At 49.4% G+C, this 18,096-nt stretch overlaps 1 protein-coding gene across 2 annotated transcripts in view; it reads right to left on the minus strand.

The window, feature by feature from the left end:
* Positions 1 to 2,125: 2,125 nt before the first annotated feature.
* The window catches only part of ABCC11 (ATP binding cassette subfamily C member 11), a 72,508-nt gene continuing 56,537 nt past the window's right edge, over positions 2,126 to 18,096 (minus strand). For both annotated transcript variants that reach the window (XM_075995613.1, XM_075995611.1), the window contains 5 exons: positions 11,288 to 11,447; positions 4,631 to 4,709; positions 3,654 to 3,767; positions 2,711 to 2,875; positions 2,126 to 2,588 (listed from right to left, as the gene is read on the minus strand). In XM_075995613.1, the coding sequence (XP_075851728.1) occupies positions 2,496 to 2,588; positions 2,711 to 2,875; positions 3,654 to 3,767; positions 4,631 to 4,709; positions 11,288 to 11,447 (611 nt within the window). In that variant the 3' untranslated portion in view covers positions 2,126 to 2,495. The remainder of the gene's footprint in view (positions 2,589 to 2,710; positions 2,876 to 3,653; positions 3,768 to 4,630; positions 4,710 to 11,287; positions 11,448 to 18,096) is intronic.

An 18,096-nucleotide genomic window follows, 5' to 3' on the forward strand; every position in this document is an offset into this window, starting at 1 on the left:
AGTGCCCAAAGCTGGAGACAGAAGGCAGGACAATGCCAGGGCAGTGGACTGCTGCCTCCTTCTGTCTGTCCCTCAGCTGCTGTCACTGCGGACCACAGCACTCCAGCTGGAGCACAAACTCAGGCCCTTAGAACCCTGAGCACTAGCAATACCATGATCGCCTCCCCGCTGGTATGTAACTGAAAATAGAAATAATGACAAGCCATTAAATAAACATAAACAAGTGCAACCAAGTCCTGCATTCTCTCATTACAATTATTTTTGTATTATGTTTGAAAGATCAAATATCAATTTTTAAAATTTTTATTATAAAATATTTCTGAAACCTAAAAAGGTATAAAGGATCATTAAAAACAAAAAAAAATCCTCACACACCCACCATTCAGCCTAAGGAATAAAATAATACCAATATTGTTTTAAAAACTAATGCTATTTTCTTTAAACATTCTGCTTTCTTGCGGCTTGAGCCAGTGGTTCTCAAACTTGGCTGCTAAGCTTGGGTCAGGGGCAGGTGGGACGTGGCCCGCAGATGGAGCAGAAATCGGCTCCTAGCTGGTGGACCCAGCGGACCAGCCAGGTCGGAAAGCGGAGGCCGTCCCTGCATGTTTGGGCGGAGGCTGCCACCTGCTGGTCGCGCGAGGAAAGCGCGGCCGCGCGTGGGGAGGGACGCGTCCCTGGGGCTGCGCGGCCTGCGCGGTTGCGCCACAGCCCTGGGAGGCGCTGGCAGGGCTAGTAGAGGCACATTCACTTTGCCAGTGGGCAACTGTGACCCTGCAGAGCTGTGATGGGATGGTGGCAGGTGGGGCTCCCAGGTACCCTTCAGGGTCCCCCCTCCAGAAAAAAAAGCAAGGACTCGGGGCAAGGGATTTTTAAGAGACAGAAATGCCCTAGGAGGAGAAGCAGGTGCCACTGGAGAACCCTAGGGAGAGAGTCGGAGGTTCTAGCTCCCAGGCGTGGGAGTTCTCTGTTTGGTCCAGGGATTGCATCCGCCCGTCCTAGTTCTTTCCCACAGGGATTTGTTTGCTGTTCTCTTCGCCTTACGTTCTTTCTTGGCCCCGTCTCCTTCATCTGAGTAAACGTTTGTTCCGTTTTCCTCCTTTCACTGGGAAGCCTGCTCTGACTGCCCACGTGCCTGCCCGGCCCGGCCCCTGCTGTTCTGGAACCCCGTTTACCCATTTGCTGTTTCACTGTTTACTTGCTCTCATGATACTCCACATTCCGGGAGGGCAGGGACATCACTCCATCCCCAGGCAGCACCCACCCAAGTGCAAGAAACACAGTAACAAATAACGGCTTACTGAATTGATTTTTCTTACAGTATTTTGGGAAAATCAGACACCATAATCTGAAAACAAAAGTATTTTGAAACATATTTCCCACCCAACAATGAGGTCTCCCTAGAAGTAAATTGAAAAGAATTACTTTTCCTATCTATATATCTACAATCACATATCGAGGGGAGAGCAAGAATAAGAGAGAGAAAGAGAACAAATGATCTTATTTCCAGTTGGCATTTGTTATATATTAACTATTGCTCCTAATCAGTAAACAAGCATAGCAGACAGCTATCTGGGGCCTGGCCTGTATCCATACCCATCCTTCCTTTATGTAGTATGAGCATCCCAACTTTATTTTGGAGAAACAATCCCCTCTATTCTCAGTCTGATTGATTGTCAGCCCATCTCTAGGCCCAGATATGGACATGTGGCGTGGGCCTGAAAGTCACTGCATTCCAACAGCCTAGCACATGGGATAGGGAATGGCACATGGCCCAAACCGGCCCCGTGAGATTTAGCACTGGAACGTTCACTGAAATCACTGAGGCGAGAAGACCTGGGAGCGCCAAGCAGGCAGGACATGAGCCTGGAGCTACAGGCAACCATATTGCCACCGTGAGGCCAAAGAAGGCCAGAAAGTGAAGCCAAAACAAAGGGAAGTAGAGCTGCGAGAAGAGAGACAGAGACCTGGAGACAGACAGCCTTTCAATACTGGCACCCAACCCAGGACTTTTTCTGGGCCTCTCTATTACATGAGCCAATAAAGTCCTGTTTTCCAGAAGTCAGTCTGGGGAGTCTGTTCCTTGCAACTGAGCAAGTGCTAGCTAACACAGGAGGCAGAACAAAGATTGTGGCTGTTTCTTAGTTTTATTTCTTATAAAATCAATACATCATTTGCGATACTTCTAACACAGATCAGAATACTATGATAAGCTTTTACAATATCATGAAATTATGTAACATATAAGTTAAAAGGAGACCTATAAGTTAAATGTGATCGTTGGACCCTGTGGTCTCAAACAGTGCTGGGTTTAGAAGCCACAAAATGGCCTCGTCCAGGTCTTTCTCCCTCAGTAGTCTCATTTTCCCTCCCAGCACCCGTCACCGCATGTCGGCCCTGCTGCCGGGAGACAGTGCCATCTCTAGACTGCAGATCTCAAAGCTGCGTCTTGATGAGCTCTGAGCTCGGCCGCCACCTCCATGCAGTCTCACTTCTCCTTAGCTCAGCGAAGAGCCGGCTCTGGCCAGCAGGGCTGCGAACAGTGACCCGGGCTTCTTCTGCAGGACCTCGGGGCTGTCGAACTCCGCCACCTGCAAGGAGCAGAAAGGAGAGGAGGGGCTGGGACACAGCTGGGCTCAGTCTCGGGGGTCCGAAGGCCTCCCGTGGCAGCGGCCGAGCATCCACACCCCCAGCCCAGGGACGCAGCTCTCACCTTCCCGTTGTCCATGACCAGGATGCGGTCGCAGTTCAGGACGGTGGAGACGCGATGGGCGATGACCAGCAGCGTGCAGCCCTGGAAGGCTTCGCGGACTGTGCGCTGGATCAGGGCGTCCGTCCCCACGTCGATGGAGGCCGTGGCTTCGTCAATCAGGACGATCTGGCGGACACAAAGCAGGGTGAAGGCAGCCTCTCTGGCTCCAGAGACCTGGGTCTAGTCCTGTTTCCGCCACTAACTCATCAAGTCCCTTCCTCTCACGCCCTCCATCTCCTTGGCTGGAAAATGAGAGGAGTGGGCTGAGTTCAAAGGCCACTTTGAGCCTTATTATCCATTACGTTAGGAAGATAATGTCAGGTCTCAGCCAAGACCTAAATGTCTCTTAGTGACCAGAAAACTAAGTTCGTGGAAATGAAAATGGCCCAGTGGCAACTTCTTTCTTTATTAATTGCCTGAATTAAAGTAGAGCCACGTTCTCCAAAGGGGGCACGCACACACCTTGAGAGGCACCCAAGATGACTCATCCAGGATATGGATTTTAGCTTGACGTTTCTGTATTTATTTCATTAAAAATATGCATTAGAATACGGTAACTAGCACAGAAAGTATCATTTTACAAATGTTACTATTCAGGATGAGGCTGTTTTTTAAAAAGGAGTACCATTAGTTAACCATACTGTAGATGGTACACAGATATGACAAAAATCATAAAGTGATGGTTCAAATTTGGGAAGCAACAGAGAGGAAGTGATGTCAGCACCAAGGGGCTAAGTAACTGAAATAAGGAGCTGAGAAGCTACGAAAGTGTTGCATCTTATTGCAAATTCTGCCCCTCTCTCTTCAGAGGAGGGAGCCCTACCTCTCTGAAACCTCCTCCCCCATTTCGGTCCCAGTGAGCTCTTACCCACAGCTCTCGGCCACCCCACAGTGGCGGGCTCACCTTGCAGTTGCGCAGGAGAGCCCGGGCAACGCAGAGCAGCTGCCTCTCCCCAACAGAGAAGTTCTCACCATTTTCCACAACCTCTGCATGCAGTCCTTTGGGTAAATTTGAGATCTGTGATATGGGGACAATAAGAGACAACATGTAGGCCACTGTGGGGTGAGACCTAACCTGCCCTACCTCTCCTGCTGCGTCTATAGTCTCCTGCCCTCACCACACCCAGCCTCTGCCCTTCTCATTCCTCAGCTGGGCCCGGCCCACTCCTATCCTAGGGCCCTTGTGTTGGCTCTTTTCCTGGCTGCCCCTCAGTATTTGTTGTTAGCTCAGCTGTCACATCCTTAAAGAGGCCTTGCCTGGACTCTTTTTCTTTTATTTCATTAAAAAATATGCATTAGAACACAGTAACTAGCACAGAAAGTATGATTTTACAAATGTTACTATTCAGGATGAGGCTGTTTTTTAAAAAGGAGTACCATTAGTTAACCATACTGTAGATGGTACACAGATATGACAAAAATCATAAAGTGATGGTTCAAATTTGGGAAGCAACAGAGAGGAAGCGATGTCAGCACCAAGGGGCTAAGTAACTGAAATAAGGAGCTTGACAGGAGCTCTTTCCCCCCTTGAGGTTTCCGCTGGTCTCATTACTGCCTGTAGCACTTACCACTCTCTGAAAGCGTCTCATGCACTTGCTTGTTGCCTTTACCCCACTGAATATAAGCACTAGGAGGGCAAAAGCCCCACCTGCCTTGTCTTTGCTGTGCTCCTGAGCCTAGAACAGTGCCTGGCACACTGGTGGCGTCTCAGTGCCATCAGCCTTTGTTTAGGAATCCCAAGTCATTTCATCTCCATGAGATTTTTTTAATCCATGACCCAAAGCAGCAGCACCTAGAATACCGAGTGAGAGGCCCCCAGAGAACCAGAGCCCTGCTGAAGACGCAGGCTCAGACCAAGAATTAGGCCGTGGAGCTACTTACTGTCTTGGTCAGGAATGTCCTCTCCAAGACGTCCCAGATCTGCTCATCTGTGTAAGAGTCAAAGGGATCTAGGTTGAATCTGCCATACAAGAGAAAGAGAAGTGCTCAACAACCTCACCCAACCTTTGAACATTCATTTATATTCTCAGTGGATCACCAAGAGCGGTTAGAACTGGGTTGCGGGGCTTAGGGAAACTCACGGAGCCGCCCGAGCGGAGCCACAGTGAGTGACCATTTCTTGTGCCTCCCAGCACTGCCCCTCCCACTCCAGGGACGCGCGAGTGGCGCGAGTGCGAGTCGGCAGACGCGTGGCAATCCCCGCCACGGCGGCGAGTTTGGGGTGGGCAGGTGGCCAATCAGAGCGTATCAGGACTTTTAAGGCAACCACGGGAAAAAGACACGAAAGACATGCTCCTTCTCTCGGGACCCAACGCGGAGGCCGCCACCGACTTGCCCCGGGCGCGGTGTGCGGCCCCGGGCGCGGTGTGCGGCCCCTGGAGCGGTGTGCGGCCCCGGGTGCGGTGTGCAGCCACTGGAGCGGTGTGCGGCCCCGGGTGCGGTGTGCAGCCACTGGAGCGGTGTGCGGCCCCGGGCGCGGTGTGCGGCCCCGGGCGCGGTGTGCAGCCACTGGAGCGGTGTGCGGCCCCGGGCGCGGTGTGCGGCCACCGGAGCGGTGTGCGGCCCCGGGTGCGGTGTGCGGCCCCGGGCGCGGTGTGCAGCCACCGGAGCGGTGTGCGGCCCCGGGCGCGGTGTGCGGCCCCGGGCGCGGTGTGCGGCCACCGGAGCGGTGTGCGGCCCCGGGCGCGGTGTGCGGCCACTGGAGCGGTGTGCGGCCCCGGGCGCGGTGTGCGGCCCCGGGCGCGGTGTGCGGCCACCGGAGCGGTGTGCGGCCCCGGGCGCGGTGTGCGGCCACCGGAGCGGTGTGCGGCCCCGGGCGCGGTGTGCGGCCACTGGAGCGGTGTGCGGCCCCGGGCGCGGTGTGCGGCCCCGGGCGCGGTGTGCGGCCACCGGAGCGGTGTGCGGCCACCGGAGCGGTGTGCGGCCACTGGAGCGGTGTGCGGCCCCGGTGTGCGGCCCCGGGCGCGGTGTGCAGCCACGGGCGCGGTGTGCAGCCCCAGGCCTCCTGCCCAGCGCCGGCAAAAGCAAGGCGTTCGCCGGGACGCCCCAGTGCCCTCGGTCAGCACAGGCCTCTTGGGCCTGAGCCATTGGGTCTTGTTTTATTTTTGTGGTAGAATACACGTAACATAATGTTTGTCATTTCAACCACTTGTAAGTGTACAGTTCAGCGGCATTAAATATATTAACAATGTTGGATAGCAGCCACCCTATGTATGTCCAAAACTTCATTGTTCAAAAACTCTGTACCCATCAAACAATCTCCCCTTTCCCCTTCTCCCCTGCAGCGCCTGGTGAACTCTGCTCTGCTTTCTGTCTCCACCAACGTGCGCGCTCCAGCCGCCTGGTGTGAGGGGCCACGCGGCACCTGTCCTTCCCTGCCCGGCTCCTTTCCCTGAGCACAGCATTTCCACGCTCATCCATGCGATAGCACGTGTCAGGCGTCACTCCTTCTTAGGAATGCATAACACTCTAGTGTGTGTGTGCATGTGTGTGTGAGGGTGAGTGTGCATGTGAGTGTGTGGGTGAGTGTGTGTGCATGTGAGTGTGTATGTGGGTGTGTGCGTGAGTGGGTGTGTGTATGATGTGTGGGTGTGTGTGGGTGAGTGTGTATGTGCAAATGTGTGTGGGTGGGTGTGTGCATGACTGTGCGTGAGTGGGTGAGTGTGTGTGTATGGTATGTGTGAGTGTGGATGTGTGTATGAGTGTGTGGGTGAGTGTGTGTGTCAGTGTGGGTGAGTGTGTGTATGGTATGTGTGAGTGTGGATGTGTGGGTGTGTGTGGGTGGGTGTGTATGGTATGTGTGAGTGTGCATGTGTGTGTGAGTGTATGAGTGTGTGTGAATGTGAGAGTGTGTGTGTGGGTGAGTGTGTGTGAGTGTGTGGGTGAGTGGGGGGTGACTGTGAGTGTATGAGTGTGAGTGTGTGGCTGAGTGGGGGGTGAGTGTGAGTGTATGAGTGTGTGTGAATGTGAGGGTGTGTGTGGGTGAGTGTGTGTGTGTGGGTGAGTGTGTGGGTGAGTGGGGACTGAGTGTGTGTGTGTGGCTGAGTGGGGGGGTGAGTGTGTGTGGGGGGGGTGTGAGTGTATGAGTGTGTGGGGGGTGAGTGTGTGTGAGTGTATGAGTGTGTGTGAATGTGAGGGTGTGTATGGGTGAGTGTGTGTGTGTGGGTGAGTGTGTGGTTGAGTGGGGGGTGAGTATGTGTGTCTGTGGCTGAGTGGGGGGGTGAGTGTGTGTGTGTGGGGGTGTGAGTGTATGAGTGTGTGTGAATGTGAGGGTGTGTATGGGTGAGTGTGTGTGTGGGTGAGTGTGTGGTTGAGTGGGGGGTGAGTGTGTGTGAGTCTGTGGCTGAGTGGGGGGGTGAGTGTGTGAGTGGGGGGTGTGAGTATATGAGTGTGTGGGGGTGAGTGTGTGTGAGTGTATGAGTGTGTGAATGTGAGGGTGTGTATGGGTGAGTGTGTGTGGGTGAGTGTGTGGCTGAGTGGGGGGGGTGTGAGTGTATGTGTGTGGGGGTGAGTGTGTGTGTGTATGAGTGTGTGTGAATGTGAGGGTGTGTGGGTGTGTGGCTGAGTGGGGGTGTGTGTGAGTGTATGAGTGTGTGGGGGAGTGTGTGTGTGGGTGAATGTGTGGCTGAGTAGGGGGGTGAGTGTGAGTGGGGGGGTGTGAGTGTGTCAGTGTGTGTGAGTGTGTGGGTGTGTATGTGTATGTCAATGTGAGGGTGAGTGTGAGTGTGTGGCTGAGTGTGGGGGGTGAGTGTGGGGATGAGTGTGTGTGAATGTGGGGGGGTGTGTGTGAGTGTGGGGGTGAGTGTGTGTGAATGTGAGGGTGTGTGTGTGAGTATGGGGGTGAGTGTGTGTGAATCTGGGGGGGTGTGTGTGAGTATGGGGGTGAGTGTGTGTGAATGTGAGGGGGTGTGTGTGAGTGTGGGGGTGAGTGTGTGTGAGTGTGGGGGTGAGTGTGTGAATGTGAGGGGGTGTGTGTGAGTGTGGGGGTGAGTGTGTGTGAATGTGAGGGGGTGTGTGTGAGTGTGGGGGTGAGTGTGTGTGAATGTGAGGGGGTGTGTGTGAGTGTGGGGGGTGAGTGTGTGTGAATGTGAGGGGGTGTGTGTGAGTGTGGGGGTGAGTGTGTGTGAGTGTATGAGTGTGTGTGAGTGTGGGGGTGAGTGTGTGTGAATGTGAGGGTGTGTGTGTGGGGGGGGTGAGTGTGTGTGAGTGTATGAGTGTGTGTGAGTGTGGGGGTGAGTGTGTGTGAATGTGAGGGGGTGTGTGTGAGTGTGGGGGGTGAGTGTGTGTGAATGTGAGGGGGTGTGTGTGAGTGTGGGGGTGAGTGTGTGTGAGTGTATGAGTGTGTGTGAGTGTGGGGGTGAGTGTGTGTGAATGTGAGGGTGTGTGTGGGGGGGGGGTGAGTGTGTGTGAGTGTATGAGTGTGTGTGAGTGTGGGGGTGAGTGTGTGTGAATGTGAGGGGGTGTGTGTGAGTGGGGGGGGTGAGTGTGTGTGAGTGTATGAGTGTGTGTGAGTGTGGGGGTGAGTGTGTGTGAATGTGAGGGTGTGTGTGTGAGTGTGGGGGGTGAGTGTGTGTGAGTGTATGAGTGTGTGTGAGTGTGGGGGGTGAGTGTGTGTGAATGTGAGGGGGTGTGTGTGAGTGGGGGGGTGAGTGTGTGTGAGTGTATGAGTGTGTGTGAGTGTGGGGGTGAGTGTGTGTGAATGTGAGGGTGTGTGTGTGAGTGTGGGGGGTGAGTGTGTGTGAGTGTATGAGTGTGTGTGAGTGTGGGGGTGAGTGTGTGTGAATGTGAGGGTGTGTGTGTGAGTGTGGGGGGTGAGTGTGTGTGAGTATATGAGTGTGTGTGAGTGTGGGGGTGAGTGTGTGTGAATGTGAGGGTGTGTGTGTGAGTGTGGGGGGTGAGTGTGTGTGAGTGTATGAGTGTGTGTGAGTGTGGGGGGTGAGTGTGTGTGAATGTGAGGGGGTGTGTGTGAGTGGGGGGGTGAGTGTGTGTGAGTGTATGAGTGTGTGTGAGTGTGGGGGTGAGAGTGGGGGGTGGGCGAGTGTGGCTGAGTATGGGGGGTGTGTGTGCATGAGTGTGGGTGACTGTGTGTGTGGGTGAGTCTGTGTGTGTGAGTGTGTGTGTGTGTACGCACACCACATTTTATCTATTCATCTCTTGCCACACACTTGGTTGTTTCCACCTTTTGGCCATCATGAATAAGTGCTGCTCCAAACACTAGTATCCAAGTATCTGTTCAAGTCTCTGCTTTCAACTCAATTACATGGTAATTCTATGTTTAACTTCTCGAAGAGCTACCAAATTGTTTTCCATAGTGGCTACATCATCTTCCATTCCCACTGGCAATGCACGAGGGTTCCCATTTCTCCATATTCTCATCAACACCTGTTATTTTCCTTTTTTAAAAATTATTTTTAAAAAATTATTTACTAGTAGGTGTAAAGTGGTAGCTCATTGTGGTGGGGTTGGTTTTTCTGTCTTTTGCAGGGAAAGAACCCTAACTGATCCCCCAGGCAGCTGACATCAGGTCGGGATCCATCTGGACTCGACACCCCGCGAGGTCTGCACTTCCATCTGACAGGCAACATTATCGGCTCTTCCCAGTTATGCAACCACGCGGCCCTGGGGGACTTGTTGGCTCTGCTTTCTCCTTCCCTGTTGCAGCAGCCTCACACCACGCGGGCAGAGCTAGGTGGTAGTAAAGAAGCAGCAGGTAGAATGTCTTATTTGCAAGACATTTGATACTCTCCCAAGTCTTTTCATAGACAGGCTCACTTGACACCCTCTGGCCCATGAGATGGGTCTTTCTTTCCCTTTCACTGATGAGGAAACCAGGGCTTGTCGGATTTAAGTGGCTCATCTGAGGTCACCCCGCAAGTCAGTGTGAGATCCAGGCTGGAACTGCAGACATTTAGACTTAGACAGAAGCTTCAGGGTAGAGAACCCAGATCTCCTATATTCCAGTCCGTATTTCTTCCTGTAGCAATGGGGAATGTCCCAGGTTATGGGTTTAGACTACCTGGGGTTATATCTCATGCTTTCCATTTACTTATGTGTTCTTAAACAAGTCCCCTTTCTCTAAGTTCAGTTTCTTCACCTGTAAAATGAGGATAATAATACAACATCATAGGGTTGTTGTGACTGTTAAGTTAGATAGTATGTCAAAGCATACAGCTGGCACATATTAATGCTCAATAATAGTTCATATTTTTACTGCTCTTTCTACCAAGGCACAATAGATTTGGCCAAGTTATACCTTAACACAGAAGTCTATCATTAAATGTTTTATCATTCCCCTAACACAACGCAAGTCATGTTGACGTCTGTGCATACGTTGTTCAGTCTCCCTAGAAAGACTTTCTGCCCTTTTCCGGCCAGGCAAGCTCCTCTTTATCGTTTAAGACTGTTCAAACGGCCCCTCCTCTGTGAAGCCTCCCTGGTTCACCCAGCAGAGTCACTCAGCCGCTCTTGGCTCCCTCAGCACTTTGCTCACATTTCTGGTCCAGCAATTACCACCTTCTCCTGCAATGCACTGGGCCTCACACCTGCACCAAACCACCTCCCGCTGCACCCCAGCGCCCCGTGCGGCTGCGGAACAGGGAAGAGCTGGTTCATCCCAGTGCTCTGCCCTACCTGGCAGGGCTCAAAAAAGGCACATTAAATGGATGGAAAGATAAAGGAATGAATGAATGAAAGAAGTTCTGGGCGTCAGTTTATCCTCTTGCCTCTAAGAATGCCCTTGACTATCAGTGAGACCCGGGATCGGGCTGGTTTCAGCGCGCCCGGCCCACGCAGGCTCCGCCGTGCCACCCCCCAGCGCCGTCAGCGGCCGCGCTAATCCGGGGCAGTTTGGTCCTCGAGGTCACTTCTGAGGAAATAGAAAGTGCAGGAAACAGGCCGAAGGGTCCAGTTCTGGATGCTTCTCACTTTCTGCCATTCAGAAAGTGAACCCAATGGAGCGGCACCTTCTAGCACCGTCCCCTGGACCTTTGCCCAGTGGGTGGAGAAAGGAGAAGCCAAACCTGGACGAGGAAGAATGCGGCAGTCACAGCACTAATGCTTCACGGTGCACTGAAACCTAACCAATCCCATCTGGGTTTGCTTTGTGTTTAGAGATGGAGCCTCTGTGTTGCCCAGGCTGAGTGCAGTGGCTGTTCACAGGCACAATCACAGGGCACTGCAGCCTCAGTTCCTACTGCTAGGCTCGGGAGATCCTCTCGCCTTGGCCTCCGGAGTGACAGGGAATACAGACATATGCTGCAGTGCCTCACTGGTTTTTTAAAAATAAAAGTATGCCTTGTTTTTGCTTAGGTCATCGTGGTTTACAAAATGCTCTTGCGTGTATCAGCCTCATTCAATTCTTGACGCTTTGGTGAGGCGGGCCAAGCAGGCATGAGTGGCCCAGCATAAGGAGAGGCCAGAGGCCCAGGCACTGGCATTGGCCACCAGCTGACTAGAGGCAGACCAGCTCTGGGGCCCTGGCCCGGGACTCGTGCAGCAGTCTGCCCTTCCATGCCAGGCGGCCTCTGGCCTAGCACCCACCTGACAGTTCCCGAGAGCAGGACCGGGTCTTGAGGGATGACTGAGAGCCTGGACCGCAGGTCCTCCAGGCCAACGCTGCAGATGTCCACGCCGTCGATGAGAATCCGTCCTGCCGCAGGCTCCACCAGGCGGAAGAGAGCCATGCCCAAGGAAGACTTCCCTGTCGAGCCAAACACAGGGCCTCGATTTCCTGTGTCAGCACTAGGGAAAGCAAGGTCGCCCCTGGTGCTTGCACCTGACCCCTCCTCTCTGGGGCCCATTCTCTGTCATCGTGAGTGCCGAGGGGGTCTCTGCTCCAAGTGGTGCCCAAAGCCACGAGCAGCTTTCCTACAGCCTAGAGCAGAGGTCACAAATGCAACCTCTGGATCAAAGCCAGCCCACATATATGTTTTCCTCCACACACACAGTGCACAATAAATTTTTAAATTTATTAATTAATTTGTAATGTATTAATAAATAATAAATTAATAAATGTAATTTATTTGTAATTAATTTGTAATATATTAATAAATAATAAATTAATAAATGTAAATGATTTATAATTGTAATTAAATTGTAATGTAATTAATTTTAAAATTTTAAATTTTCAAATTGCCAGCAGTTTTTTTAAAAACCCAAAGATCCTAAATATAAAACTTCAAATTGCATGTTTCTCTTGAAACTTAGTAGAACCGGCAACACTGGGCCCATATCCACCAGCAACAAGGAGCTGGAGCTGAGTGTGGCTGCTCCATTGAGACAGAACCGTGGTCCCCATGCCCCACCTGGCCCTCCCCTCTCCCTTTACATCACACCCAACCCACTGCACTCATCTGTTACTTGCCAGGCCCCAAAGCACTTGAATTTTCAACTCTGTTCTTGAAGATAAGATCTACGAACCTCTAGTCCCAGGCACATAGTAGGTGCTCAATATATACCTAGTGAATGAATATAGTAAATAGTATCTACTGAGAGCTTCTCTGTGCCAGATCCCAGCCCTCTCAGGCCAACTGGCAGGGGAAAAATAGCAAGAGAAGAATACTCCAGAAACTCTTTACCTTGTGATAGTACAAGTGTTGCAGGGGTGCTGAGGAGGGGAGACCTAAGAAGGCTTGAGTCATCCAGGGGGCTTCCTAGAGAAGGCAGCTCTGAAGCACCCAAGGGTGGGAGAGGGAAGAACCAAGTCTGCACAGTATCTTTGAACAATGCAGACTGGTGGAGGGAGAGACACTGGGACCAGATGTCCCAGAAGTGACAGGAGAGGAAGAGAGGGAAAGAAGTCCACGAGGAGAGAGGGAAGGGGCAGGAGGGAGAGGAAGTGGGAGGCTGATAGGAGAGGTGCAGGAAGGGAAGGGAGGAAGGAAGAGGAGGACCCATTTGACTCCTGTGCCTCCATTTCACCTTGGCAGAGCACACCTCTGTGGACCTTGTCCACCCTTCATGTCTCAGCTCAAACATTGGCCACCATAGTCCAAGCAGCACCAATCTCCTTACTCTGCAAACCACCCCGTTTATTTCCATCATGGCAGCCACTAAAACCTGTATTTGTCATATTTATTTGTTTATTTGCTGATTTAACATCTCTTCCACTGGCATCCTATGATAGACTCTCACCAGTGTGTGTTTAGCAAGGGCCTCACACGGCATGAGGGCCCAATAAATATTTGTGGAGTGAATGAGCTAACACACGCCCCAAAATAGTTCTGACTCTGCATCCCCCATGGCTGGCCACACCCTGTGGCTCTGTGCACCAGCTGGCAGGCTACACCCCCACCCTGGGCACCCATACTGGGCCATACCCCTGCTGACCTGCCTGCCATGTAGCAGGCCACATTCCTTGGTTTTGTGCATCAGCCAGCAGGCCATTCCCCCATGGCCTCAAGCAGCAGAACAAGCCCCCTGGCCTTGTGCATCGATCAGCAGGCCACACCCCCATGGCACAATGTGATGCCACTTCTGTAGTCCATCTCTCCACCACAGACCCACTAGCCACAAGCTGCCCCCAGCCACATACCACCGTTACACCTAGACCTGGATGGAAGGCTCCCAGGCCTGATACCTGTAGCCACCATCTAGATATCCTGGCCAAACATCCACTGCCACCACCATGGGGAGACCTGGGCAGAGCAATCTCCTGCATTACCCACCTCAGTTGAGAGGGACTCACCCAACCCTCTGCCTGAGCTTCCAACAGCTGCCTAGGACAAAATCCACCACTCCACAGAAAGATCCCCCAGCACTTGCCTAGGTTCCGCAACATGCCCAGGCACTGGCCAAGGTCCCATGATGCACTTAAGGACCTGTCAGGTTCCCCAATCGGCCCCACCACTGACTGCAATCCTGTGAAATGCCCAGGCACCTGACAAGAACCCACAATTTTCCCTGCCACTGGCTGCAGTCCCGTGACATGTCCAAGCACCCACCAACGTCCTATAATCTGCCCAGGCATTGGACGAGGTCACACCACCCACTTTCATGGAGAGGGACTTGTACAACCTCCTGCCTGAACTTCCAACATTGGCTTGGGGACCAATTCACCAATCTGAACAAATATCCCCCAGCATTGGCTTGGACTGTGACAATCACAGGGGATTGAGACTACACAGGAGGACAGCTATGTTATAGGCTCTCAGTGGATGGATCCCTCTCCTGCTGGGTCCATCCTCTGCAGTAGGACACAAAAACATTATCTAGAAATGTCTATTATTTCTCTCTGAGCAGGAGAGTTCCTAGGAAAGGATAACAGGTGCACTGCAAACTTATCAGCCTGAACTGAGAGAAGAGGCTTCAGATGAAGAGAAGCCAGTAAACAAAAATCTGGCAACAAGGCAGTCTGGCAACAAGGTAGTCAATACCACTAAAGGATCACAATAGATTCACAGCAATGGACCCGAAGCAAAGGAAATTGTCAAAATGTCAGAAATGGAATTCAGAATATGGATAGCAAACAAAATGAATGGGATTGAAGAGAAAATTAGAAAGCAACACAAAGAAGCCCCAAAAAAATATTTCAGGACATAAATGAAAAAAGTGAACAACTCACTAAAGATATACACAACATAAGAAAGGATATAACAGAACTTAAAGAAATGAAAGAGACATTTAGGGAATTTAGACGAATATAGCAGAAGGCTTCAACAACAGGCTACACCTAGTAGAATAAACAATCTCAGAGCCTGAAGACAAGGCTTCTGAACTAACACAGTTAAAGATGCAGAAAAAAGAATAAACAAGAATGAACAATCACCCAGAGAAATATTGGGCTATCTGAAATGAGCCAATAAATGAATTATAGGTATCCCAGAGGGAGAAGAAGAAAATAAAAAAACATGGACAACCCATTCAAAAGAATTATTGAGGAGAACTTTCCCAGTATTGCTAGAGATTCAGATATACAGATACAAGATGGCCATCAACACCAAGAAGATTCATAGCAAACAGGACATCTCAAATACATATACTCATCAACCTGGCCAAAGTAAACAAAGGAGAAAACTCTACAAGCTGCAAGATGAAAGCAACAACTAACCTACAAAGGAAAATCCATAAGGCCAACAGCAGACTTCTCACCAGAGACCTTACAAGCCACAAGGTATTGGGACACCATTTTTAATCTTCTTAAACAGAACAACTGTCAGCCAAGAATTCTGTAAAACTAAATTTCTGTAAAACTAAACTTCATAAATGATGGAACAATAAAGACTTTTCCACATGAGCAAACACTAAGGAAATCTGTCACCACTAGGCCTGCCCTATAGGAAATGCTAAAAAGTGTATTATACATGCAACAGCACAATAGATATCTGCCAGCACAAAAAAACGCCCAAAAGTTATAGCTCACAGCTATAACCCAAGGGTCAATGATGAAACTAGGATGGAAATCAAAAGATTTCTTGAACTAAATGACAAAAGGGACACAAGCTATCAAAAATCTATGGGAATAGGCTGGGCACAGTGGCTCACACCTGTAATCCTAGCACTCTGGGAGGCCAAGGTGGGAGGATTTCTTGAGCTCCAGCAATCTGGAGTTTGAGAACAGCCTGAGCAAAAGCAAGATCCTATCTCTACCAAAAATAGAAAAAAATAGCCAGGTGTCATGGCACTTGCCTGGAGTCCCAGATACTCAGGTGGCAGGAGGATTGCTTGAGCCCAGAAGTTTGAGGTTGCAGTGAGCTATGATGAGGCCACTGCACTCTAGAAGGACAGCAATGCAAGACTCTGTCTCAAAAAAACAAAAAAACCTATGGGATACAGGAAAAGTAGTAATAAAGGGAAAGTTCATAGACTTAAATGCCTACATCAAAAAGACAGAAGAACACAAATTAACAACATATTGTCACATCTCAAGTAACTAAGAAAGAAGAACAGACCAAATCTGAAGCTAGCATAAGAAAACAAATAACAAAGCTCAGAGCAAAACTAAATGAAATGGAAACTCCCCCAAAAAATACAAATGATCAATGAAATGAAAAGTTGTTTCTTTAAAAAGATTTTTTAAAACTCAATAGATCACTAGCCATATTAACCAGAAATAGAAGAGAAAGGATTCAAATAACTTCAATCAGAAATGAAAAAGGAGACATTACAACTGATAGCACAGAAATACAAAATATTACCTGTGAATACTATGAAAACATCTATGCAGAAAAACTAGAAAACCTAGAGAAAAAAGATAAATTCCTGGAAACACACAGTGTCCCAAGCCTGAATCAGGAAGAAATAGAAATCCTGAACAGACCAATAATGAACACATGGATTGATGCAGGAATAAAAAAATCTCCCTCCTGCAATGTACATTTTCAAAAGAAAAAAAAATTAAATAATAGAAAAATCTCCCAACAACAACAATAAAACCCTAGAACAGATGGATTTACAGCCTAATTCTATAAGACCTACAAAGAACTGGTACCAATCCTATAGAAACTATTCCATAAGCTTGAGAAGGAGGGAATCTACCCTAACTCATTCTATGAAGCCATTATCACCTTGATACCAAACCCAGGAAAGGACACAACAAAAATAGAAAACTACAGGCCAATATTACTTATGAACACAGATGCAAAAATCCCTAGCAAATACTAGCAAGTTGAATTCAACAGCACATCAAAAAGATAATCCGGCTGGGCGTGGTGGCTCACGCTTGTAATCCGAGCACTCTGGGAGGCCGAGGCGGGCGGATTGCTCGAGGTCAGGAGTTCAAAACCAGCCTGAGCAAGACCCTGTCTCTACTATAAAAATAGAAAGAAATTAATTGGCCAACTAATATATATATATATATAAAATTAGCCGGGCATGGTGGCGCGTGCCTGTAGTCCCAGCTACTCGGGAGGCTGAGGCAGTAGGATCGCTTGAGCCCAGGAGTTTGAGGTTGCTGTGAGCTAGGCTGACGCCATGGCACTCACTCTAGCCTGGGCAACAAGTAAGACTCTCTCTCAAAAAAAAAAAAAAAAAAAAAAAAAGATAATCCACCATGATCAAGTGGGTTTAATCTCAAGGAAACAAGGATAGTTCAACATAGACAAATCAATAAACATGATGATCCACCACATAAACAGAAACAAAAACAAAGACCATATGATCATCTCAATAGATGCAGAAAAATCATTTGATAAAATCCAGTACCTGGCATTCCCCCTAAGAACTGGAACAAGACAAGGGTACCCACTGTACCAGTTCTATTCAACATAGTACTGGAAGTCCTAGCCAGAACAATCAGGCAAGAGAAAGAAATAATAGGCATCCAAATTTGTTGATGATATGATCTTGTATCTAAAAACCTTTAGGTTTTCTCCTGGAATGATAAATTCAGCAAAATCTCAGGTTACAAAATCAATGTATACAAATCAGTAGAATTTCTGCATTTTGTTATAATAACAGTCAAGTTGAGAGTCAAATCAAGGACTAAATACCATTCACAATAGTTACAAAGAAAATAAAATACCTAGGAATATAATTAACCAAGGAGGTGAAAGATCTCTACAAGGAGAACTACAAAACACTGATGAAAGAAATTGCAGATGACACAAACAAATGGAAAAACATCCCATGCTCATGGATTAATAGAATCAACATCATTAAAATGTTGGTGCTGCCCAAAGTGATTTACAGATTCAACAAAATCCCTATCAAAATACCAACATTGGCCGGGCGCGGTGGCTCACGCCTGTAATCCTAGCACTTTGGGAGGCCGAGGCGGGCGGATTGCTCAAGGTCAGGAGTTCGAAACCAGCCTGAGCGAGACCCCGTCTCTACCAAAAATAGAAAGAAATTAATTGACCAACTAAAAATATATATACAAAAAATTAGCCGGGCATGGTGGTGCATGCCTGTAGTCCCAGCTACTCGGGAGGCTGAGGCAGTAGGATCGCTGAGCCCAGGAGATTGAGGTTGCTGTGAGCCAGGCTGACGCCACGGCACTCACTCTAGCCTGGGCAACAAAGTGAGACTCTGTCTCAAAAAAAAAAAAAAAAAAAAAAATACCAACATCATATTTCACATATCTAGAAAAAAAATAATTCTAAGCTTCTTTGGGGACCACAAAAGAGCCCAAGCAGCCAATCCAATCTTAAGCAAAAGGAACAAAACTGGAGGCATTATATAGTCTGATTTCAAATTATACTACAAGGTGATAATTACCTAAACAGCATGATATTGGTATAAAAGTAAGGCACCAAGACCAATGGAACAGAATAGAGAACCCAGAAATAAAACCATCTACCTACAACCAACTGATCTTTGACAAAGCAGATAACAACATACACTGAGAGAAGGAAACTCTATTTGATAAATTGTGCTGGGAACATTAGACAGCCACATGCAGAAGAATCAAA

The sequence above is a fragment of the Microcebus murinus genome, chromosome 20 (assembly GCF_040939455.1).
Source record: "Microcebus murinus isolate Inina chromosome 20, M.murinus_Inina_mat1.0, whole genome shotgun sequence".
In the NCBI taxonomy this organism is placed as follows: Eukaryota; Metazoa; Chordata; class Mammalia; order Primates; family Cheirogaleidae; genus Microcebus; species Microcebus murinus.